Source organism: Acomys minous (assembly GCF_964271855.1).
Source record: "Acomys minous genome assembly, chromosome: 2".
In the NCBI taxonomy this organism is placed as follows: Eukaryota; Metazoa; Chordata; class Mammalia; order Rodentia; family Muridae; genus Acomys; species Acomys minous.
The window spans coordinates 237,141-263,239 of NC_140484.1; the positions used below are offsets into that span (position 1 = coordinate 237,141).

The 26,099-nt window shown below is 43.5% G+C and overlaps 1 protein-coding gene across 2 annotated transcripts in view; it reads right to left on the minus strand.

Annotated features, from left to right (window-relative positions):
• GRK5 (G protein-coupled receptor kinase 5) overlaps positions 1 to 25,466 on the minus strand; it is a 193,933-nt gene extending 168,467 nt beyond the window's left edge. For both annotated transcript variants that reach the window (XM_084748799.1, XM_084748798.1), the window contains exon 1: positions 25,197 to 25,466. In XM_084748799.1, the coding sequence (XP_084604925.1) occupies positions 25,197 to 25,248 (52 nt within the window). In that variant the 5' untranslated portion in view covers positions 25,249 to 25,466. The remainder of the gene's footprint in view (positions 1 to 25,196) is intronic.
• Between the last annotated feature and the right edge of the window lie 633 nt (positions 25,467 to 26,099).

Below are 26,099 nucleotides of genomic sequence, written 5' to 3' on the forward strand. Positions count from 1 at the left end.
GCTTCTTCATCAGCTCCCCAGCTTTACTGAAGCAGTTGCTGCTCACCTCCTACCAAGTGTCATTTTACTATAAAGTATGTGATGTTAGTTACATAAGAATAAGCAAGCACCTGCACACCAAGAGGAGCCCAGCCTAAGAAGAGTGCCAGGAGGCAATACTGATCCTACACACATCCCATCCATTCTTCATTCTTGGCCTCCACTCCCCAGTTTCAAATTTTCTCTCTGCCTTCTGCATAAAGGAAGACAATAAAGAATTTTCAGAGAAATGACTCAGTGACTTAAAATGTGGTTATTGTACAAGTCTGATAACCTTCGTTTGATTCCCAGGGACCCATGTAAAAAGCTGACTATGTGTTGTGCACCTATAATCCTGGCAGAGAGGAGAATCCACCAGCAGCTTGTGGGCCAGTGAGCTTATACACAGTACAGCAGAAGAAATGAGATTTTGCTTCAAACAGGGGGGGAAAGAGAACTAACTCCCCACATGCATGTCACGCCACACCATTCATTCATTGAAGGACTTTCCCAAATTCAACTGAACACTTGAAATGTAAAGGCCTGTTCACGAATTCATTCAACCCAGCTAGTCAACAGTGAAACCAAAAAGATTCTCTGATTCCTTGGCTTAGCAGAGATGAAATTATCATACAACACTCCCATGGCAAGATGCTAACGACAGCCCTTGCTCACATCTTGAAGATTTGCTTTACTCGGTGCTAAGCTTTTGCTCCCACTTAGGTCTGCATCCAGATGATTGCATTCCTGTTGTTATTGAATGCTATGATCAACAAGGTACCACCCTGAGTGATGATGAAGACAAGAGGCCATGCCTTCAGCCTGTAGCCTTCCTTAGGCATGTCATCAAGAAAGCTAGAACTGAGTGATTTCCAACCACAACTTCCAGCTATAGAAACTAAGTAAAAGAAGCAGCAATTCTGTCTCAAGAGCCTGAACTGAAATCTGTGTCACCTACCAAAATGTTTGGAGTTTTTGGGTTTGTTTGTTTGTTTGTTTTGGGAGGATGGTTTGGTTTTTGTTTGTTTTGTTTGGGGTTTTATTGTTGTTGCTTTAGGGTTTGGTTTTGTTTTTTGTTTTTGTTGTTGGTTTTTGGTTTTTCAAGACAGAGTTTTCCTGTGTAGCCCTAGATGTCCTGGGACTTGATCTATAGACCATGCTGGCCTCAAAATCACAGAGATCCACATGTTTCTACTTCCTGAGTGCTGCCAAGATAAAGTAGTGTCTAGAATGGGAGGAGCCTCAAGAGTGCTCTGTAGTACCATTCAAATTACTTGCTTCTTCAAGAGTCCCCAACCAGCCGGGTGTGGTGGCACACGCCTTTAATCTCAGCACTTGAGAGGCAGAGGCAGGTGGATGCTGTGAGTTTGGGGCCAGCCTCGTCTACAAAGTGAGTCCAGGACAGTCAAAGCTAACACAGAGAAACCTTGTCTCGAAAAAAACAAAACAAAAAACAAACAAAGAAACCAAAGAGTCCCCAACCAACTTGAAAGGCAAGCAAAATACCACTTTATCTCTGAGTCTTTGGCATTTTTTTCTTTAGTGCAAGAATTTTCCATTCAGACACAAGCAACAAAAACATAGCCATGTAGACTTAAAGACATCCCAAAGAAACCGCACACCTGTAATACCAGCACTTGGGAGGCAGAGGCAGGTGGATCACTGTAAATTCGAGGCCAACCTGGTCTACAAACTGGTTTACTAACTGCTTTCTTTAGCCAAATTAAGGGTTGAATACTTTTTAAATTTTCCAGGAAGACAGATTATTAGGATAACACAGTGCAGAACAATCAAGCTGTTCAATTTTATTTAATTTTCCCATCTATGATCCCCTAAAGAAAATATAAGAACCATGCTGGTTATCTGTCTGCCTCCCAAGTGGTGGGATTAAAGGCGTGCATAACCACACCTGGTTACATTTCCCTTTCTTAGAGTGCGGGTGGCAGTAAGTGGTGGCGCACGCCTTTGATCCCAGCCCTCAAGAGGCAGAGGCAGGTGGATCTCTGTGAGTTTGAGGCCAGCCTGGTCTAGTAAGTGAGTCCAGGACAGCCAAGGATACACAGCGAAAGCCTGTCTCAAAAAAACAAGCAAAACAAAACAAAACTAGCAGCAGTAAAGTTTAGCTTGTTTCTATTACACATGTAGCCCCTCCTAACTCTAACTGACCTCAGGGATAATTTTCATTCTCATGTATAATGCCTGCTCTTCAAATTCTATTAGCTCTCCACTGTTTAATTACTATCAGTGAGGGAGGGAGATACCGCTCAGTGGTTAAGATCACTCTTCTAGACTATGGAATTTCAGTGCTGGCACCCACTTGATAGCTCAAATCTGTCTGTAAATCCAGCCCCAAGGGATCTGACACCCTCTTCTACCCTCCACAGACACACATGCAGGCAAAATACCAAGCAGTGTTTTAAAAGTTAATAAAACTATTACTAAAAGTGACCACAGTAGATTTCAACTAACAAATTCTCAAGACTGGGAAATTAAAATGAGTCCCTGAGACAAACAGATCTGACCTGTACATTTATAGAACTAGGATAAGTTTGGCTCAGAGAATTGAAGCCATATGCCTGCAGCCACACAACATGCTGGTAGGACATTCTCCCTTCTTCAAATGTTCACAGAGCCATCAGTGGGGATTGAAACATTAGCTGAGTAAAAAAAAACTTTTTTTTTTTTTTTAGTTTTTCAAGACAGGGTTTCTCTATGTAGCCTTGCCTGTCCTGGACTACTCAAGAGGCAGGCAGATCTCTGAGTTTGAGGCCAGCCTTGTCTACACAATGAGTTCCAGGAATCCAGAGGTACACAGAGAAACCTTGTCTGAAAAAAACAAAAAAAACATTGCTACTCTTACAGATCTGAGTTTGATCATCAGCACTGTTGGAGTATGGTCTGGTGCGCTGCATTTGTTACTTGCTTGCCCCCCACAAGAGATTCTTAGTGCAGACTGTCATGTTACCCCAAGTATTACTGTTTAACTTTGCCTTAACTAATAAAAAAAAAAAGTCAATACCTGGGCAGGGCTGGAGGAAGGTAGGTGTGGCAAAGGTTAGCAGGCTTTTGGGACAGAGAGGATCTTGGGAAGGGGAAGCAGATGGTAGCAGAGGAGCAGAGGAGGAGAAGGAAGAGGATCATTATGGAATAGAAAGGAGCCATGTGGGGGGTCCCATGCAAAAGAGGTGGCCCAGATGAACAACCAACCTTAACAAGTATTTTGAGATTGTGGATGTGAGGTAGCCCAAACAGAAATTATTAAAAACACATGGCATGGGATGGAGGCTGAGATATAATGAAAAAAAGCTTAGGAGTTAATATCTGCCCTGCCCCAGGTGAACTAAGGCTATTTTTAAAAATACAACAAGTGTCTGTGTCTTTTATTGATTGAAAGCAGATTAAATAATACTGCTGCAATACTTATAAGCCTAATAATAAACATTTATTAAGCCATACTTTTAAATTAACAACATAGCACCCATATTGGGAGCTTTATAACCACCTGTAATTCCAACTCCTGGGAATCCAATGACCTCTTCAGGCCTCCACAGGTAGCTACCCACATATACATAAACATACACACACACTGACACACAGACACACAGACAACACACACACACACACATTAATAATAAAAATAAATAAATAAATAAATAAATAAAGTCTTTAAAAGAAATGGCCTGGGCATTAATGACAAACCTTCTGAGTGTCTATGAGGGCATTTCCAAAGAGGATTAGCTGAATGGGGTATGAGGTAGATCTCCCTTGAATATTAATGTTATCATTTTATGAGTTGGGATCCCAGGCTGAATTAAAAGGGGAAAAGGAGGCAGCTAAATAAGCACCAGCACCCTGCTCTCTGCTTCCTGAACCATCAAGATGTAAAGAGTTCCAGCCACACACTTCTACCACCATGACTCTGTCACAACATTCCCATCATGACAAATTGTACCCTGAGTCAAACCCTGAACCAAAATAAAGACTTCTTCCTTCCTGTACATTGCTTCTATCAGGTATTTTGTCATAACAAGTAATTAATACAGTCCTCCTCGAGCAGGCATGATAGATGTTTGCTCTTAGAAGGTACCTTCAGCAAAGGGTAGAGCACCACCTGGCATGTTGCCAAAGAACAAGATCAGAGCCTAATGGTTGACTCTGTGCCTGATATAACTGGCCTTCACAGGTAGACTTGAAAAGTTTTAGTACCTAGTAAGGCCAAAAGAGACATATACTTTTTAAAGTCACAGTCCCAGCCTTCAGGAAATTTTTGCAATTTTCTGGGTAAAGCATTGGGTTTATTTCTTTCTATCTTTTTCTTTCTTTTTTTTTTTTTTCTATTTTTAAAGATTTGTTTATTTATTATATATACAGTGTTCTGCCTGCATGTACACCTGCACACCAGAAGAGGGCCCCAGATGTCATTATAGATGGTTGTGAACTACCATGTGGTTGCTGGGAATTAAACTCAGGACCTCTAGAGGAGCAGTCAGTGCCCCTAACCTCTGAGCCATCCCTCCAGCCTCCAGCATTGGGCTTTTTTTTCCTTTGGTTTTTTTTTTTTCGGTTTTTCGAGACAGGGTTTCTCTGTGTAGTCTTGGCTGTCCTAGACTCGCTTTGTAGTCCAGGCTGGCCTCGAACTCACAGCGATCCGCCTGCCTCTGCCTCCCGAGTGCTGGGATTAAAGGCGTGCGCCACCACGCCCGGCTGACATTGGGTTTTAATCCAACAAAGGGATGTTCTGCTGAGAAAGGGTGTAGTTTCCACCCTAGGGGAGGTATAAGCAGACAGTAGGCATGAGCTGCTAGTGGCATAAGGTTATTGTACAATTCAAATGCTGATTTCTGTATCTGGTTGCAAGCTTTGTTCTGAGAGTCTCCTGTCTCAATGTTGTATAAACTCTGCTCCCCAATTGCTCCCTTGTATGCCAATAAAGCAGCTTACAGCCAATCACTGAGCAGGGGAGAGAATAGGGATGGACTTCCTGCCAGGTATGGGAGGGGGAGTTAGAAGAGGAAGTAAGGGATTCCACACAGGCAAAGGTACAAGAAGATGAAGATGATTCATCTGGAGCAAAGAAAGAACTAAAAAACAAATAACTTGGGGATTCTGGAAAAGATGGAGTCAGGATAATATAGAGGGTTAAGAACAGACTTAAACTGCTCAAGATTGTGTTGCGAAGCTTTATAAACAAATATAAAGGAGTCTCAGTTATTTGTCTGATAGCCAGGTTAAGAAATAAACTACACGGCAGGAAGCCCCTCTGGGCAGGATTACTGCTAGCTTCCGGAACCACCTTATTCTGCGCCATCTTTTACTACCGGGCCCTGAGTGGAGACACAGCATCCAGACCTTGGGGCTTGTTGGAGGGAGCCTGCTAATCTTGGGCTGATTGGCCTTGGCTTTTTGAGGGCTCTTGTTTCAGTGCCCAGCCCTGGCCTTTCTGGGTAACTAGATGCAGAGGGGGAGGGGGAGATATTGAAGCAGAAAGGAAATTAAAAGACAAAAAGTAGATTTAAGAAAAAAGAAAAGAAAAGAAATAAACTAAGAGAAACAAGCACAGCTTTGTAAAAAACAATGGCAATAAGCTGCCCTCTCAATGCACAGGAGAGTCCTGCTACAGAACCAAGCTAGATTAGAGGCTCCAGAAGGGTCTCAAATAATATTCAGGTTCCCTGGTAGTGGCTTCCAAGCCTGGTTCCTCACAGAACCTGCTCTCCCCATCCCTACCCTGTGATGGAATCAAACACAGGTACCTGGCTTCTCCAATAGCTTCTAACATAGCACAAGCGGCAAGACCCTAACATGGGTTCAACTATGCTCCCACAAGATTCATGTGTCCTAACTCCTAGAACTTTAGAATGTATTCTTATTTGTAAACTGAACCTTTAGAGAGGCCAACAAGTCCCAGTGAGGTCTTCAGTGATCCAGCATGACTGATCTCCTTATGAAAGAGGGAAACCACACAAAGAGGGAGGTCATAGGAAGAGTCACAGGAAGAAGATGGCCATCTACAATCTAAGGAGAGGCACCTGGAACCTTCTAGTATCTTCCAGGGGAGGGTGGCCTCTAACTCCAGCAACTTGAAGGCTGAACCAAAAGCATTCTGAGTTCAAGGCCAAGCAGGGCTATGTAAAATTCAAGTCTACCTTGGGCTACACAGTAAATCCCTACCAAAATAAATAAATAAGAGATATGTGATGGACCACCATGAAAAGCTGTAGGTCCAGGGAAGTGACTTAGTAGGTAACACAAGCCTGACAATCTCAATCAAATCCTCAGAATCCCCTTTAAAAAGATGAGTGCAGTGCCACTGCAATCCCTGTACTCTACTCCAAGATGAGAGGCATTGAAGAGAGGAGACTTGGCAGAAGTTCATGGCTTGAGTACACACTGAAGCAGAAATAACAGGTCATGCCTCAAAAACATAGTAGGAGATTATCCTCCTTTCCACACACCTGTGGCAGTCTCAGCCCCACCACACACACACACACACACACACACACACACACACACACTGAAACAACAAAAGTTGCGAGCCTGTTTTCCAAGCTTACATTTCCTGTCTGTTTACACACTCAAGTCATGGGCAAGTAATCTTTTAACTAACTCAACCTTGACTTCTCTAATCCAAAGATGACTGATTACACAGAGGTGAGGGATGTTAAATCCCTAAATGTATCACTCTCCTTTCTCATAAGAAAATGTGCTTTGAACAACCCTCAGGTCACGTAACTCCATTACAGAAATTGCAACTGTTCTTCCCACAGGGGAGGGTGTTGCTAGGCTGATATTCCCATGAGGTGGGGGTGGGGTGGGGTTAAGTCTTTAAAATGCAGAAGGATACAATAGGCAAGCTATTCCTACACTGTTGAAGCTTGAAATTTGGAAAATCCAAATGGAGCTTTAGATACAAAATTAGTCAAAGGCTTCTTTAGAACTAGATAACCCCTAGGGGTCTGTTAGAATAAACCCAGAACTCCACTGAAACATTCATATCTAAAGACAGCTTTTCCCAACCCATTAATTTAATGAGAAATTGAAACACAGAATGAGAAGTCGTTACAAATGCTGTGATTGACAACAACTGCAGAATAGCATGAGTGAGAGGAGCCATTTGCATGAAATAGTATCTCCATATTCTATGTATAGAGAGAGCTGGGAACAGAGCCACCTAAGAGCTGCCTTTGGGTGAATGGATCTGAGGAAGATAACTTCATCCGTAAAGTATTTACCTTGAAAACATGAGGACTGGCACTCAATCCCCAGAGCCCATCTTTTAAAAAGCCAGTAAAGGCCAGGCATGATCAGTCCTTAATACCAGCACTGAAGACGCAGAGGCCATCCTGGTCTATGTAGCAAGTTCCAGGACAGCTAGGCCCACATAGAAAGAGCCTGTCTGGGGGGCTGGAGAGATGGCTCAGCAGTTAAGAGCACTGTCTGTTCTTCCAAAGGTCCTGAGTTCAATTCCCAGCAACCGCATGGTGGCTCACAACCATCTGTAATGAGATCTGGTGCCCAGGCATATATACAGGCAGAACACTGTATATGTAATTAAAATAAATAAATCTTTAAAAAAAAAGAAGAAGAAGAAAGATCCTGTCTGTTGTGGCAGGCTTATCTGTCGTTTATGATATGTAAAGACGTTTTTGTTTTAATCCCAGGTGTGATAATGGGGCTACTCCAGTTTGTCCACAACTAATAACTGCCCTCTCAAGATAGAGCATGTGATCTTTGTCAGCTGGGAACTGCCTCGTGCGGGGGCATGGCCTTTGCCAGTAGGAATAAATGCCAGAGCCCAGAGAGATGTGGTGGTGGTAGGGCTTTGAGAATGAAGAAGGCTGCTGCTGCTTCCCCTGCTGCTCCTGGTTGATGTTGATGCAGTGTGGTGAGAAGAAGTCGGAGACCCTAAACAGCAGGAAGTAGACAAAAAGAAATACTTCCCCTTTCCCCCCGCCCCAGCCTTCTTTCTCTCCTACCTGGTGTTGGGGTGTTGGAAGGGATTGGTGTGGAGAAGAGAGAAAGAGATGTAAGAAACCAAAATAAACATAGATTTTTAAAAATACACGAACACTGCCAGGCAGTGGTGGCACACACCTTTAATCCCAGCACTCGGGAAGCAGAGGCAGGTGGATCACTGTGAGTTCAAAGCCAGTCTGGTCTACAAAGTGAGTCCAGGATAGCCAAGGATACACAGAGAAACCCTGTCTCAAAAAACGAAAAAGAATAAAAATAAAAATATATCACCAACACCTGTCTCAATAGATAGATGATAGATTAGATAGATAGACAGATAGATAGATAGATAGATAGATGGTAGATGGATGGATAGATAGATAAGATAGACAGACAGGCAAGCCAGTAACAGTGGCACACAATTGTATTCCCAGTGCTTGGGAGACAAAGATAGGAGGATCACTATGGTTTGTGCCAGCCAGCCTACCCTACTTAGTGAGTTCCAAACTAGTAAGAAACCCTGTTTAAAAGCCATGATGGATGGTGCCTGAGGAACGACACTCAAGGCTAACCTCTGACTTATACATATACATTCATACAAGTACAAACATACAAAAAAATTTTAATAAAATAAAAACTATCTAGTATCACCTCTGCATGGCCTGAGTGAGGAAGTTTTAATCCCTTTGCAATGTTGTGCCTCATTTAAATGTTCATGAGAAAGCAAGTATTGTCTAAAACCGTAAGAGTGAATTAGAATGGCTCCCATTTCACAGTGAGTGACAACTGTACACTCCAGGCAATGTTTAATGCCCCATGTAGGATAGCACTGATGTCCTGAATAGCTAACCAGGTGACTGAGTCAGCAGCTGTGACAATACAGGAATAAATTGGACACGGAGGCATAGACTCCAGGCTCTGGACTAGGCTTTGGGTGTTCTGGCATAAATAACTTACCTCCTGAGCCTCAGAGTCTTATCTGTAAGGATGGAGAGGAGTAAATCAGAGGATTCATGAGACAAGTAAGATAAACAAAAACAATGGTCAAAGGGGCTAGGTAATTTTGTTTTGTTTGAGACAGGGTTTCTCTGTGTAGTCCTGGCTTTCCTAGAACTCACTTTGTAGAACAGGCTAACCTCTATTCAGAGATCTGCCTGCCTACCCACACCTCCAAAGCTGGAATTAAAGGTGTGCAACATCTCTGCTGGGCTGGGCTTGGTAATTTCTGGCTGTTCTGGACTCTCTTTGTAGACTAGGCTAGCCTTGAACTCATGGCACCTGCCTCTGCTTCCCAAGTGCTGGGATTAATGGCATGAGTCACCACACCCGGCTGGGCTTGATAATTTTTTTTGGGGGGGGGGGCTTGGTAATTTTTAAATAACAGTATTTTAATTACTTTTCTCATTGCCATCATTAAATACCTGGCAGATGGGAGGGTTTGGTGGTTTGCTGTTATTCGATTGGTCTTAGAGTTTGCTGTGTAACAAATGACACTGAACTTCTAATCCTCTTGCCTACACCTCCTTGATTGGGGGATTTCAGGTGTGTGCCACTACATTCAGTTTACTGTGGGTTGGGCTTAACCCAGAGCTTTGTATGTTCAAGGGTTCAGTCTGTGGCAGATGATGGCAGTGCAGTCAGGCAACAGAGAGAGGGATGCTGGTATTCAGCTCGCTTTCCTCAGCCCATAACATGGCACCACCCACAGTGGGCAAGTCTTCCCACTTCAATTAATCTAACCTAGAAATGTCCTTACAGACATTCCTAGATGATCCTAGATGCGATCAAGCTGACACTAAACATGAGCCATCACATCTTTAGAAAGAAGATTCCCTGGGCTCTGGTGATGGCTCCATGGGAAAGGCACTGGTCGCCAAGCCTGACAACTTAAGTTCTATTTCCCAGACTCACATGTTAGAATGAAGAGCACTCACCTAAGTTGTCCTCTGACTTCCACATGGTACACACACACACTAATAATAATAATAATAATAATAATAATAATAATAATAATAATAATAATAATAACAAATAATAATAATAATAAATAGATATATATGTTGACTTCTTAGAAGGAATTATGCCTACTGTCCACTCTCTCCTTCCTTCAGAGGCTATGACTGCCTAGAGCACAGAACTCTGCTTCCATTACCCTCCTGCTTTTCTATCCCAGGAAGGTACTTAGTGCACAGAGGCAGCCAAAGTTCACTTATCAGCACTTAATGAGGAAGAATTTGATCCAGCCTGAGCCCTTCAAACCCTCCCTCCCAGGCAATCATTCCTGAAATGTTTTTAAGCTGACCCAAAAAGAAAAAATAAATAAATAAAGAGCAAGCACACCAAATACCATATGAAAGCACAAGCTTTCTGACAACTACTGAAGAGTAACCACACAGGTGTGCTTTGGTGGTATCCAAAGACTCGCTCTCACTTTAGTAGCACACTCTGCCATCTAAAGATACCCAGCTTTTCCCTCCTGAATGGACATTTTGCTATCTGTTGAGAAAACTAAGCTTCGAGGGTTTTAGGTTTGGTTTGGGGTTTTCCACTTGTTTGTTTGTTCAAGACAGGCTCTCCTTTGTAGCTTTGGCTGTCCTAGAACTCACTATATAGACAAGCCTAGCCTCAAACTTACATAGCTCCGTCTATCTCTGCCCCCAAGTCCTAGAATTAAAGGTTGTGCCACTAGGGCCAGCTTTGTTTTTGTTTGTTTCTTATTTATTCCCTCTAATTGGATACTACTCATGGGAAGACATCTGGGGCAAGCACCTAGGGCCAGTGCACTCCATCCCGGGCAATGGTTAGTGGTTTGGGAAATGAGTATGTGGTGGAATAACTGGTGGTTACTAATTATTATATATCACAGGGTTTGGCATCACCCATAAAGCTTCATCATGCTGGCCTCCTCCTCTTCAGAGAGATTACAGAATTGACTGTTTAGAAAATTTTCCTCTGAGTTAGCATACATTTTCCTAGTCTTAATTGGCTCCAGCCTCCCTGCCCATGAGCAGAAAGGCATCCTTCAAATACCAGGTCCCGGCCACCCTGTATGTAGACGAATGGCTGCCTAGCTTCATTTTATTTCCTATCTACTCAGTCTAGTTCTAGCAGCAACAAGAAAAGCATGTGAAGATCCCATCCTAGGCTACCTTTGATCTGGCCAACAGAGGAATGAAGTTGTCAGCATGAAGCATCTTCAACGAACACAACCTCAGAACCAGGAACAACTATTTGCCCTGAACATTTGGTCGAATGCAAATATTTATTTCTGAGAAAACAACGAAAACAAACCACTTCCAACTCAGGGGGAAGGGCGAGTTTGCCAAACATTTTTAACAGTTAAGACAAACATTTGGAAAACATCTTCCTATTTGTCCTCTACCCTTACGTAATCTTTCTTTGCCATGCTGAGGTGTTTCCTAATTTATCATCTACTATGCTATGCTATGACATGGAGTCTTTTTGTTTGTGTATCCATGTGTGTGTGCGTCTGTGTGTGAGTGTGTGTGTCTGTCTGTCTGTCTGTGTGAGTCTATGTGTGTGTGTGCGTGTGTGTGTGTGTGTGTGTGTGTGTGTGTGTGTGTGTTGTGTGTATGTGTGTGTAGAGATGAGGTCAACCACACCTTATTTCTTATTTTGTTTTGTTTTGTTTTTAAGATGGAGACCTCAAGATGTAGCCTTGGCTGGCCTGGAACTCTCTATGTAGAACAGGCTAGCCACCAACTCATAGAAATCTGCCTGCCTCTGCCTCCCAAATGCTGGGATTAAAGGTGTATGCCACCATGCCTAGTCTATCCACCTTTTTTTTTTTTTTAAAGACAGGGTCTCATACAGTCCTGGAACTTATCAGTTAGGTTCTGCTGGCTGGCCAGTGAGCCTAAGACCTACCTGTCTCTGCTCCCTAGAACTACTCACCCAGCTTTTCACCATTTTTCACACAGGTTCTTGGATGGGAGTCCAAGCTATTCCCACCATCGCTACCTACTTCCTGTAGGGTCTCTACTCTCCAGGTCTCCTCCCCACAGCAGAAATACAGCACCATAACTTATTCTAGAAATTCTTTTGAACACCAATGATGCTGCAGACACACCATCGACCCTCCTCTGATACTAGCCCCTACACACACACACACACACACACACACACACACACACACACACACACAACATGAACAAAAGCCTATGAGCATCTATTCACAACACTCAAGCCTGAGATAAGGAAGACACAGAGATGAACTTTGCCAAGCACATCCCAATTGTGCTCCACTCCCCACTGTTCCTAGGGCTTGGCTCCTTTTCACGGATGTTGTTTGCATGACCTAATGTACTTGTTCTAGGCACATTAATGGCAGCATTAGGACAAAGCAGAACACATTTCAGCATCAGCCCTTGGAAGCTGCTTTTCAGCTTTCTTGTTGACCCTTCAAAAGTGCTGCCAAGATTCAACCAAGATGGAATTCCATTTCATGTGATGTTTCACAACACCTTTTAACAACTGTGCAGGACAATTACATTGGCCAGGCTCCTTCTGCCCTATACTTGGGTAATTCCTCACCTTTCCTCTGCCTGAGTGGATAAATTCAGAGCTACACCTCTATACCCAATTAAAGGCAAAGGCATGGCTTCCTGTCCCCTCATTATTTAGCGGTGACATCATAGTGCTTCCACCTAGGATTCCAAGTCAACATGGCAACAAAGAAGAGGGAAGGACAGAGGGAGAAGAAGGGAGGGAGGGAGGAGAGGGAGACGGAGATTGACAAGGACTCTGGATACAAGTATTAATAAAGTTGGTGCTAAAGAGTACAAAAGAGATTAACCCTGCGATAACTTTGCTAGGGCAAAGGCCACCTTATGCTCCAACGTCAGGAAGGAGAGGGGGTACTCACCTCCCCAACTCTAGCTTCCACTTCTGCATTAAAGAAAACTGCTGGGACCTGAACATGTGCCCAAGATGTCACCCTCAGGCAGAGTCTGCAGACAAGCATGACCAAAGTAGGAAAGATGTGCTGGGCAGGCTTGGAACAGGGTAAGACCACAACCTCTGGAACTAAGCTACTCACTGGCCACCTCCAAGCCTTGCCAAGGACATGCTGCTGCCAATGATGTAGCTCTCTTATCACTGCACCCATCTGCTTTGATGCCCTGTTCTTTAGGGACAAATATTTAGTAATTAGTCCCACCAGGAGAAAGAAAAATACCACATGGCTAACCTTATATGGTGGTTTTAATAGGTATGGTCCCCATAGACATGTGTTTGAGAGCTTGGCCCACAGGAAGTGGCACTTTTAGGAGATGTGGCACACAATCTCCTTCTGCTCTCTGTGGATCAAGATATAGAACTCTCAGCTCCTCCAGCACCATGTCTGCCTGCACGATGCTACGCTTCCCTCTATGATGATAATAGACTAAACCTGTGAAACTGTAAACCAGCCCCAATTAAATGTTTCCCTTTAGAAGAGTTGCCATGGTCATGGTGTCTCTTTACAGCAATGAAACTAAGACACCTTGATGGACTGGAGAGATGGCTCAGAGACTTAACAGCACTGTCTGCTCTTCCAAAGGTTATAAGTTCAATTCCCAGCAACCACATGTTGGCTCACAAACATCGATAATGAAATCTGGTGCCCTCTTCTGGTAAGCAGGTATGCATGCAGACAGAATACTATATACATAATAAATAAGTAAATAAATAAATCTTTAAAAAAATAACTAAAATAAATAAATAAATAAAGACCCTGTGATAATCTGAAGTGAGTAGGCAGAACACAGGCAGAGGGAAAACACAGGTAGAGTCATAGCCATAGACATACACATGTTCATGTTTATGTGAGCATGTACATATATGTACCTATCTCACTCACTCTACAACCATAGAGACCACCCTCAGCAAGGGGATGCAATTACACTCTTACTGGTTATCATGTGCATGCACATATGTTTACAAATGCCTGTGAATGTGTGTGCTTGTGTATATAGAGGCCAAAGGACAGCCTTGGGTCTGATCCCCAAAACCACCTTTTAGACCCAAAGCCTATCAATTAGGCTAGACTAGGGTAGCAAGCCCCAGGGTTTCCACCTGTACCTCCCCAGCTCTGATATTAGGAGCACATGCCTTCATACTTGGTATTCTTACATGGGTTCTGGGGATTGAACTCAGGGACTCATGCATGAAAGAAACTCTTTACTGACAGAATCATCTCCATAACCTTCAGTTATACTTTTCAACTGGAATCACCTACTGCAAGGATTCCTCCAATCAGCTACTCACCACCTAAAAGGAATAACTCAACCCAGGTAATTTCTTTTTTGTTTGTTTATTTGTTTGTTTTTGTTTTTTTGAGACAGAGCTTCTCTGTGTAGCCTTGGCTGTCCTGGACTCACATTGTAGACCAGGCTGGTCTTGAATTCACAAGGATCCACCTGCCTTTGCCTCCCAAGGGCTGGGATTAAAGGCGTGAGCCACCACCACCCACCAACCCGGGTAATTCAAATTGGCACTAGACTAACAACCAAGTCTAGGTGAGAAGTTATGGTTCCTATTTTTTTTTTTCAGGAAAGCCAATAGACCCACTTTGTGTCACCATTACAACCTTGTGGGCATTTACATTTAAAAAAAAATACCTTGAGCTGTCAAGATAGCTTAGCCAGTAAAGGAACTTGCCACCAAACCTGTCAACCTGAGTTCAATCACAGGGTCCACACAGTGAAAGGAAAGAACTGATTCCTGTAGGCTGTCCTCCAACTTCCACACATGCACACAGGCAGGCACACACACATAATAAAGGAAGTATAATTTTTTTAATGTCTTAAAACAATGAAGCCAAGCATGAGCTCCTTAAAAAAAAAAAACAGAAATCATACCACCCCAAGAAGGCAATCTGAGGGTCAGAGTGGTGCATGCTTCTAACCCCAGTATTCAGGAGGAAAGGCAGGCACACCTGAGTTCAAGCCCAGTTCCAGGACAGCCAAGCTACACAGAGAAACCCTGTATCAAAAAAAAAAAAAAAAAGAAAGAAAGAAAGAAAGAAAAAAGAAGGAAGGAAGGAAACAAAGAAAGAAAAAGTCAGTCTGATTTTTTGCTCACATTTCATAGAAGAAAAGAGAGATTTGTTTAGGAACATGGTAGATCTACTTGAAGTTGCTGCAAAGTCCATAGCTCAAGTAACTTGTTTGGTCTAGCGATACCCTTTCTTGACTCATTTTCCCAAACATCAACCAGGAATGACTGTTCTGGAAAAGAACAGTCAAACAGAAAGTAGGTCGCTGCCACTTAACCAGGTTGAAATGTTCTTATCTGTTTACCTTCTTTTGCTTTCTGGGGGTTTTGTTTGTTTATTGTTTTGTGGTTTTTGTTTTATTTTATTGTTTGGGTTTGGGTTTGATTTTGATTTTGATTTTTTTTCCAGGCAGTGTTTCTCTGTGTAGCCTTGACTGGCCTAGAACACACTCTGTAGACCAGGCTGGCCCCCAAACTCTGAGATCCGACCGCCAACTCCCGAGTGCTAGGATTAAAGGCATGCACCACCACTGCCTGGCTCCCTTTTTCTTTCTGAACAGGCCTTGGATGCAGTCCCTACAGGTTCATTTCATCTTTGCCTCTCACCCCACATACACTCCCTACCCCCAACAGGGTTTCTCTGTGTAGCCTTGCCTGTCCTGGACTCAATATATAGACCAGGCTGGCCTCAAACTCACAACAAACCATCTGCCTCTGCTGGGACTAAAGGCGTGCATCACCATGCTCAGCTTCATCCTTGCCTTAAAATATATATATATTGATTGTGCTGGGCGTGGTAGCAAACACCTTTAATCCGAGCACTCGGGAGGCAGAGGAAGCTGGATCACAAGCAAGTCCAGGACAGCCAAGGCTACACAGAGAAACCCTGTCTCAAAAAAAACATATATTGATCTTCCACAGATTACAAATTTCTTAGAGCCACAGAAAGCCCTATCAAAAATGGCCTGATTTATGAGTCTCTGTCAGGAGGATGTTCCTGGTTAACTCTGGCACCATGTCAAATAGAGTTCCTGGCTTCAGACAAAAAAGAAAAAGTAACTAATTGTTTTATTGTTTCAAATGCTTTCCTTCCTTTCCAAGTATGTCCCAACTGAGTTATTGTTTAAAAGGTTTAAAATCTCACAAGAACTTGTCTTTAGGGAGAAATCACTGTGAAGTAGATGCAAGCAGTCTGACTTTGACATCTTTATCTTCTTCCTTTTCTCAGTCTAGTCAGTTGGGAAGAAATAGAAACCCTTCAAATTGCTTTGCCCCATTTTCATCTCTATTTTAGATCACTTCTTTGACATCTATGTAAGTTTCTTTTTTTTTCCCTTATGCCCTTGAGTGGTGTTCTGAGAATGGCCCCTATAGGATCATATATTTGAATGTTTGGTCCCCAGTTAGCGAACTGCTTAGGAAGGATAAGGAGACGTGGTCTTATTGAAGAAGAAGTGTCCCTGAGAGTGAACCTTGAGGTTTCAAAGGCTGATGGGCAAGCCCAGTCTCCCCACCTTCAGTTTGGGGATAAAATGTAAGCTCTGGCCAGGCATAGTGAATGGCATACACCTTTAATCTTAGCACTTGGGAAGCAGAGGCTGGCAGATCTCTATGAGTATGAGGCCAGTGTTGACCACTACATAGTAAGTTCTAGGATAGCCAGAGCGACATATAGAGACTGTCTCAAAAGAAAAAAGTAAGTTCTTAGCTACTGCTTCAGGGCCACACCTGCCTGCTGCCACCATACTACTAGCTATGATGGTCATGAGCTCACCCTCTGAAACTGTAAGCAAACCCTCAACGAAATGTTTTCTTTTATAAACTGCCTTGGTTACACTGTCAATTCCCAGCAATAGAACAGTAACTAAGACACCTTACACAACATATTGTTTCCTCTTGATAAAATGACTGTTTCAATACATAGTCACAAGAAAGAACATGACGCCAGACATGGCATGGTAGTACAAGCCTATAAATGAGCCCAGCATTTGGGGAGCTGAGGAAAAATGATCATGAGTTTGAGGTCAGCCTGAGCTACATAGTAAGATGTTATCACAATAAGGAAAATAAGTTTTTAAAAAAATTAAAGGAACGTGGGCTCTGCATGTACTGATAACATACTCTCTATTCCAATAAAAAAAGACAGTTGCTCTGATTGTGTCATGGTTCTTCTTGCTATAGGCAGTTTATTGTATATATGTGTAATAATATAAATGTATATGTAAAAAATAAAAAATGTTTAATTAAAAAAAAAAGAGAGTTGTTCAATTTAGATAAATTTCTTACCAAGATGTGAAGTGGGATGGGAGAATATGACGGCTCATCACTTCCACTATCTCTATCCTTGAACTAAATAAACTGAGTCAGCCCCAAGCTCCACATATCTACCTGGAGCTGGCCAGCCCACTCTCTCCTTTGTCTCCCTTTCAGTACCATGTCAGAGCACACAACTCAGTCCCAACAGAAATCCAGAAAGGAGGGCAGCCTCTACCTTTTTAATCTAGAACTGCAACCAAGAGTTCCAAGAGGCCTTGTTCATCCCCAACCAAAGGGTTTTCCTGTTTTGTTTTTTATGATTTTCATCTGAAATAACTGATCTTTTGGGTTTTTTTGTTCATTTTGTTTTTATTTGCTGTCCATTTGTGTTTTGTTTTGTTTTGTTTTGGTGGTAGTGTTTTGTTTTTGTTTTTGTTTTTGTTTTTCAAGACAGGGTCTCTCGGCTGGGCGGTGGTGGCACACCCCTTTAATCCCAGCACTTGGGAGGCAGAGTCAGGCAGATCACTGTGAGTTCGAGGCCAGTCTGGTCTACAGAGTCAGTCCAGGACAGTCAAGGCTACACAGAGAACCCTGTCTGGAAAACAAACCAAAAAAAAAAAAAAAAAAAAAAAAAGAAAGAAAGAAAGAAAGAAGAATTCATGGCAATTACAGATATGAGCCTCATCTGGCACAAATGTAGCTTTAAATCATCTTTGAATTACATAGGTGCCCTTCAGGCCATAGTCCAAAGTCTACACACAGCAGAGCCTACAGAGTCCACTCATTTGCAGAGCTGGTGCCCTAATCAGCCTCAACTCACTGTGTAAAAGAAAACATTCAGCTCATATCTAGTTTTCTAGTTTAAACAGCCTAAAAAGGGTCAATGATGTATCTCAGTGGTAGAGTATACGCCTTGCAAGCATAAAACCCTGAGTTCAATCCCAAGCCACTACCAAAATAAAAATAAGCTGGACATGCTGGCACATACATTTAATCCCAGCACTTACATAGACCAAGCTGGCTTATAACTCAGACATCTGCTTGCCTCTGCCTCCAGAGTGCTGAGACCAAAGACATGTTCTTCCACCCCTGACCAAATTGTCTCTTTTAACCCATTTCTAAATGTATTTATCCAAGGCTGATATCCAAAGTATTACTTCTGCCAAGGAGCCTTCAAAACTCCAGTGATGAATGAATGTGTGCACCAATGTTACTTTTGTAAGTATCCAGAAGACAATCAAGACTTTTTAAAAAATGAGAATGGGAGTAGGATTCAATCAGGAAGTGATTGTTTTCTTTTTTAAAAAGTAACATAATTTATACAAATGGAATGTGTCCTCTGGTGTCTGAGTAGTTAAAGGAACAACTGGTCTTCACTTTCTAAGAACAAATCTCAACCTTAGCCTTTTTTGTTTTTTTTGTTTGTTTGTTTTGTTTTTGTTTTTCGAGACAAGGTTTCTCTGTGTAGCCTTGCCTGTCCTGGACTAACTTTGTAGACCAGGCTGGCCTTGAACTCACAGCGATCCGCCTGCCTCTGCCTCCCGAGTGCTGGGATTAAAGGCGTGCGCCACCACCACCCGGCTTCCTTAGCACTTTTTAATTAGGAAAATCTAGATATAACGAGATATGGAGGCTCAGACCTGCAGTTTCAGCATTTGAGAGGCTGATGCAAGAGGACTGCTGCAAGTCTGAGGCCAGCCTGGGCTACACAGGAAATTCTAAGCAAATCTGTCAAAAAAAAAAGTGTAAGTATTATAATGTGTTATCTTGGTCCACAAATTCATTGGCAACAAATATTAACTTCAAATATTGCCCGTAGGCCTAAATGGTTTCATAAAAATGTTGCCAGTCCCCAGGCATGGGTTGAGAACTCAACAGTGCTTAGAAAAGGAAAAGGTAGTCATTTATGACACCTACCAAAGGGCCATCACTTAGCAAGCCACTATAGGAGCTCTGGCTCTTGAAGACATGACTCAAGCAAGGACTGGTTTGAAAGATCAGGCTCTTTTACAGGTTAGAATCTGACAAGCAACAACTAAGCCCCTGAAAGATCAGAGTCTGTGGGCCTTTTACCTGATGCTTACAAAAAATAAACAGCTAGATGAAGCACAATCATCATTTTTAAATCTTCTGTAGGAGCTGGGTGTGCTGGTGCATGCCTTAATCCCAGCACTCAGGCAGGCAGATCTCTGTGAGTTCGGGGCCAACCTGGTCTACAAAATTCAAAACAGCCAGGGTTACAAGTGATGGGATAACAATTGACTTGTAATCTGAATAAATTAATGTAAAAAAAAAAAAGAGAGAGAAAACAAAACAGCCAGGGCTACACAAAGAAACCATGTCTCGAAAAACCAAAATTAATTAATTAATTAATTAATTAAAAAATAAATGTTAAAAGAAAAGAAAATCTTCTGTTGGAAAGCCAGGCCTTCTGAATGCTGCTTTTGGTTTCTCTATGTTAGTAGTACCGAAAAGGAAACTATATGAAGAGGCAGTTTCATTTAAGAGCTTAACAGCACTGTTTACCAGGCTAGGCTGCTTTCACCCACGCCAGCCGCCAGAACGAAAGCTGTCACTCTTCTGTATCCTCAGGTTGAAAAGAGAAGCTTTGAGTAGGACTGTGTCTCCTCAGAGCTGTGGTGGACTACAAGCTTCAGAGAAAACTAGTCTTCTGACAACTTAGTCCAAGCATGTTTCAGCTCCAGCATCAAAAGCTAAGGACTCAAGGGAAAAGCCGGCTTCCAATCTGCCGTGGAATGCCATGCCAAGCCTACCAAAAGGTTAGCCTACCTTCTCCCAGCTCTAGATGGTAGCTCATTTTCTCCTGTTAGCCTCCTTGGCCTCTCCCAGCCCCCAGCGTCCTTCTCCCGGGTCCCTAATCTTGATAATCAGCCAGATACAGACAAAAAGTCTCAGCCTTATCTATGAAAAGTTTCTTGTACATTCTGGTTTTCAGAAATTGTAACGAATAGCAGAGTCATTCTGTTCCAACTCTTGCTAGCCTCAAATCCAAGAATATATGGTCAGTTCTCCTGACGTCTTTATTGACCAAACAGGACCCTGACTACTAGCCTAGGAAGAAAGAAAAGGTAAATTTTTTTTGCATTGTGTTCCTCTCACCAGTACTGCTCAATAGCAATACATGACTGTAAGGAAGTGAAGAAAACTTTTACTGCAACAATAAACCTAAAAGAAATATACAAAAAGCATTCTGCAAATACTCTCACTCACTACCAGTATTTCAACAGGAGCTTGCCTGCCAATTTTCTAAGATTCAGAAATGTAAATAGATAGAAGACTTGGTTTGGGTCACTTTTTCATTACATGCTTAATCACTTCACACATTTCATAAATTGGCATGAATTCTGTCTCAACATATTTCTTTGTTCCTTAACTATTTCTTGGAAAGCTAAAGTTCCTAACAGAGATCAAAACCAACTTGTTACTTTCTCACACAATCAGGACAAATAACAAGTCACACAATATATTTTACTAGCTTGAACATTTTGAACTTAGATCTCCATATTTTGTTGGTTCAAAACAACTATCACAAAAGTAAAACAGATAGAGGCAGACAGATCTCTGTGAGGCCATCCTAATCAATATAGTCAATTAGCAGGGATACACAGTGAGATTCTGTCTCAAGCTGGGCATGGTGGCGCACACCTTTAATCCTAGCACTCGGGAGGCAGAGGCAAGTGGATCTCTGTGAGTTCGAGGCCAGCCTGCTCTACAAAGTGAGTCCAGGACAGCCAAGGCTACACAGAGAAACCCTGTTCCAAAAAAAGGGGGGGGGGGAGGAGATTCTGTCTCTAAAAAAACTCAAGCCAGGCAGTGGTGGTGCATATCTTTAATCCCAGCACTTGGATTTGGGAGGCAGAGGCAAAGCAGGCAGATCTCTGTGAGTTCCTGAGGACAGCCTGGTCTACAAAGTGAGTCCAGGACAGCCAAGGCTACACAGAGATACCCTGTCTTGAAAAACCAAAAAACAAACAAATCTCTGTGAGTTCAAGGCTAGCTGGTCTACCAAAGTGAGTCCATCTAGGAAACACACACACACACACACACACACACACACACACACACACCAAAAAAAAAAAAAACCAAACCCACAGCAATGAAGAATAATTAGAGGAGGAAGAAAAATAAACAAAAGAAAAAATAACATTTAAGTTCATTTGTTTGTTTGGTGAGAGGGATGGTAGAGATGGTGCCTCACTAGGCATAACCCTGGCTGGCCTAGAACCCTCCACATACCCCAGGGAGGCCTCAAAGTCACAGAGGCCAGCCTGCTTTTTATGTGCTCAGTTTAAAGGTATACACTACTACACCCAGCTTTTCACTCTCACTTTTAATAAACTTTCATTATTTAAGAAAAAGGAAAAAGAACCATGGCATGGTAGCACTAGCCTGTAAATCCCAGCACTTGGGAAGTGGAGGCAAGAACACCGAGAATTCAAAGCCAGCCTGGTTGGAAATCTAAGGTCAGTGTGGGTAACATAGACCTTGTTTCAAAGGGGAAAAAAAGAAATCCCAAAGGTACTCACTAACACGGACAAATTTTTAGAATATTTACAAAGTGTGTCTGTCTTTAAGGTCTGTACTCTTTGAAACAAATGTCACTTTTACTTGAAAGCTACATTTAAAACTGTTTATAATGTGTTTTGCTGAGAGAACTTGCTTAAATTTCAGTCACCAATTATATTTCTCATCTCTAACCATTCAGAAGAATCTTCAAGAAGTGTTTTAAAACACTTTAGACAGCTGGGTATTTGGGAGTTTGTTTGCTTGTTCTCTGTGTGTTACAAAATTCATATCAGTTATGTCACTAACCTGGCTGGAACTCTCTCTCCTCTGCCCCCACCCCTCCCTCTCTGTCCCTCTCCCTCTCCCTCTCTCTCTCTCTCTGTCTCCCCCCGCCCCCCCCGCGTCTATCCCTGTCTGTCTCTCTCTCTCTCTCTCTCCAATAGATTGGATTTGAATTCCAAGAAAGCAAGGCTGAATTTACACATATGTGCAACCACACCCATTTACTCTCTGCTAGGGATCATCAAACCCAAGGGGTCAGGTGAACACTAGGCAGACACTACGTGTCTATCCTGGCCTTTTCTTTTATGTTTCTCTTCCTCCCTTTTCCATTCCCTCCCTCCCTTTTTTCCCCTTTCCTTCCTTTTATGTGAATGGAGCGCTAGTGCTAGGACCAAATCAAGGCTTTTTGCATGCTAGAAAGAATTCTACCTCTTGAAACATTCATTTCTGATAATACAGCTAGATAATAGTTATTTGGAGAATTAGCAAATTCAATATGACTTTAAGTAGAAAACTTAGAAGAGAACATGTGTTTTATTTCTAGACTCTTCCATGTTAATTAGGATAAGCTCAAAGCTTTAATAAAGTCCCAGCCTTTATTGAATAGAAGAACTTAAAATTGTAGGGTCTCTTTAGACATAAAAGGGGGGAAAGTTAAATACAAATTTTAAAATGAAGCTTTCATGTACATGATTACTTTATCACTCACATGTCAATCTCTGTTTCCTTGCAGGCAAAGTCCTCTCAATTGGAAGGCATTCTCAAAAGCTGTTTCTCACCAGGAGATGTCTATGGAACTCTCACAGGAAAACTAAAGGACTTTAAAGGGGAAAAAAGGGGGCCCATTCTTGATCACTTCTAATCACAGTAATTCAGCCCCAATGGGAGTCCATCATTCCACATACACTTCCAGTCTACAGTTCTCCTCTCAAAGACTCCGGCAAAACCTATATGCTAGCCCAGCACACAAAAATACCAGTAAGTTCATTTCAGTAAAAATACTTAAGGTAATAACTGGGAAAGGGGAAGTGACATATCTGTCAGTGCTGAGAGAAGAATAAACAAACGTATAGCATAGTGAATCCTAGAGAGCTGAGTCCCTAGGCAGCAGAAGTAATCAGTAGAACATGCAAAGGCCCTGGAATAAACAGTTTCAGAATCATTAACAATTTGCCCAACCCGGGGGTCCTGAGATGTGCTATTGTGTCCCACCACTAGGTGGCAGGCTGCAAAGGCGTGCAGGCAGGAGCTTTCTCCTTCACCTCCAGGTGCTGCCCAGCCCCAGAAGAGCTTGCCTTACCTAGTTCTATCTACTTCATTAAAAATGCCAGGTTAAGCCTTTAATCCCAGCACTCGGGAGGCAGAGGCAGGCGGATCATTGTGAGTTCGAGGCCAGCCTGGTCTACAAAGCAAGTCCCCGACAGCCAAGGCTACACAGAGAAACCCTGTCTGGAAAAACGAAAAAAAAAAAAAAAAAAGCCAGGTTAGAGCCAGCTTGGTGGTTATCCCAACACTCGGTGAGGCAGAGGCCAGGGAATCTCTGTGAGTTCAAGGCCAGCCTGGTCTACAAAGCACCAAGGCTACACAGAGAAACCCTGTCTTGAAAAACAACAACAACAACAAAAGGCTAATAGAGGTGAGGAGAAAAATCTCAGGTCTTAAAACCCAAAGTCAACGAATAATAGCCCACCACAACCTCGTAAAAATAAATAAATAAATAAAAATAAAAAGAGTGAAGGGCAATAGAGGAGAGAGGCCTGAATATCTGAAACTCTACTCAGTTTTCAGAGCAGTGCCTTCTTTGGGGACATCCAAAACAAGCTTTCCAGGTGGCTGCTTTAGGGTGACAAGTGACCTGAAAGTGCCAAGATGAGTTGCTGAAACCTAGCCCAAGGTAGGTTGTATATTACTGGCCGCACACCATGTACTGAGCCACAAGGTGATGGAATGGGCTGGATAAACATGAGTTGTTTTATTGCTGGCCAGAAAGTCTTCCTTCATTCATCAGAGTGGGTGAATGAAAATATTAAGAAGTAGGGATGGCATTTTCACACCCTGCTTACTGAGAATCTTTCTAAAGGGAAAAACCTTACTCAGTCTGCCCTAGATATCAAATACAGCCTCCTCCCAGGAAAGGAAATAACACTCCCCCTTCTTATAAAATGGTTGCAAAAACACCAGAGTCCAAATCTTGGCAAAAGAGATTTTACATAAATCCAAGTTTTCCTAAATATGTATGTTTACATTCATGCAACACAAACCTTTTAGGACATCTAAGTTTCTGACCCCCCACATTTTTCCAACTCCAGTCAAATGGTAACAGGACAGGTATTACTCACTCATTAAGATCTTACCCATTCCATTTGGATGCTATTTCCTGATAGCTAAACGCAGGAAATTTAGTGAGATGCATGCAAAACACATCTAAACAGCAGCACACTTGCCTTTAACTGAGCCAAAATGGAACAATTACTTACCGCAGGGTGGGGGTTGGAGGTAGTTAATAACAACAATCCACTCTGAAAAACTGAATTATTTTCTCAGTGATTTGTTGAGTCGCCCTTTCATTATTCTATAAACTGGCTAATTCCTCAACATCTTACTTTGCCTTTAAAAGGCTTCCTTCAACACGACGACGGGATTTCCCTAAGAAATTTTCCCAGAGGATGATTTCCACCAATACACTTTATCAACTCAGCCTGCGCACGCAAAGACTTGGCTTCTGCTAATTTCAATCCCACAACACACACACACACACACACACACACACACACACACACACACACGGGGAGTGGGGGAGGAGAGAGAAAGAGTTCACACTCTCAAAACCATCCCGGGCCAAGTCAAAAGCTATTTTATTGGCACGTTTTCTTGCCCCTCTCTCCTAAAAGAATGCTTTTCCAATTGCCCTTTCAACAGCTGCGGAGATCGCACGATTTCTAAGGCTCAGCTGTAAACTAGAGGATATTTTAGCATCATAACTTGTCTCTGCAAATGCCTCTACCCCAACCCTAACCTTCTGAGCCCAAAAGGCAGGATCCCCTCAACATCTGCAGACAGATCTCCAAGCTGAACCGCTCGCACCAACTCACTGCGAGCATCCTGCACGCCCGCTGCCCACACGACACCCGCACCCCGGCCCGCGGCGAAACATCCGAGCTTACCTTCCCGGGCTTTCAGCAAGACCGTATTGGCCACGATGTTTTCCAGCTCCATTGACAGTCGGCAGTCAGCGAGGGAGCCGGCCGGCGGGGCTGTCAGCGTCTAGGGAGATGCCGCTGCCGCTGCCGCTGTTCGGGCTGCCTCCGCTGCTGCTAAAGCCAGAAGCAAGCAGCCCGCCTTGCTACCGCATTATTCTTGCTCCGAGCCCGCAGAGTTTCCCCCAGTGCACCGAGGAGCCGCCGCCGCCGCTTCTTCCTCCCTCTGTGTCCCCCCTCCCCCCTCCCTCAACACTTTCCCCCCCCACCCCCCACCCTCCGCGCGTCTCTGTCACTCCATTCTCCTCCCCTCCGGCTCCCTCGGATGCTTTAATGCTTCGGATGCTTCAACCTCCCCTCGTTTCCCTCCCGGGGGTGTGGTACTCCAGGCTCAAGTAGCCGCACCGCGCAGGCGCCTGCCCGGAGGCACCTCCCACCGCGAGCTCTGGGCGCAAGGACTGCTAGGAATTGTAGTCCAGGGTCTGACGGGGCGGGGGCTCTACTGAGCGGAGACTACGGACGGAGACTGCGACTGGTGTGGCGCTGAGACCAGGCGGCCCAGCCTCCCGGACAGGAGAGTCAAAGACGACTCGGCCAAGGTGGAACCTCACACCCGGGGCAGAGAGTCCCGTTCCTGTCCCGCCAAGATCCCAGAAAGCGGAAAGCACAAGCCACGGCTGCGGGACGCTGGTGTGGGAGGACCAGGAGTGAGCTGAGACCCGGGCGAAGGCCCGCCGTCTGCCGCTCACGCGCGCCAAGTCGCTGACAAAGGTGCACTTTGTTTTGGGCAGCAAGGGGTTCGGCAGCCCGGGGCGACCCGACGATGGCCTGTGTCAAGCTGCGGAGCCTGAGCGCCCCCTGGCGACGGCG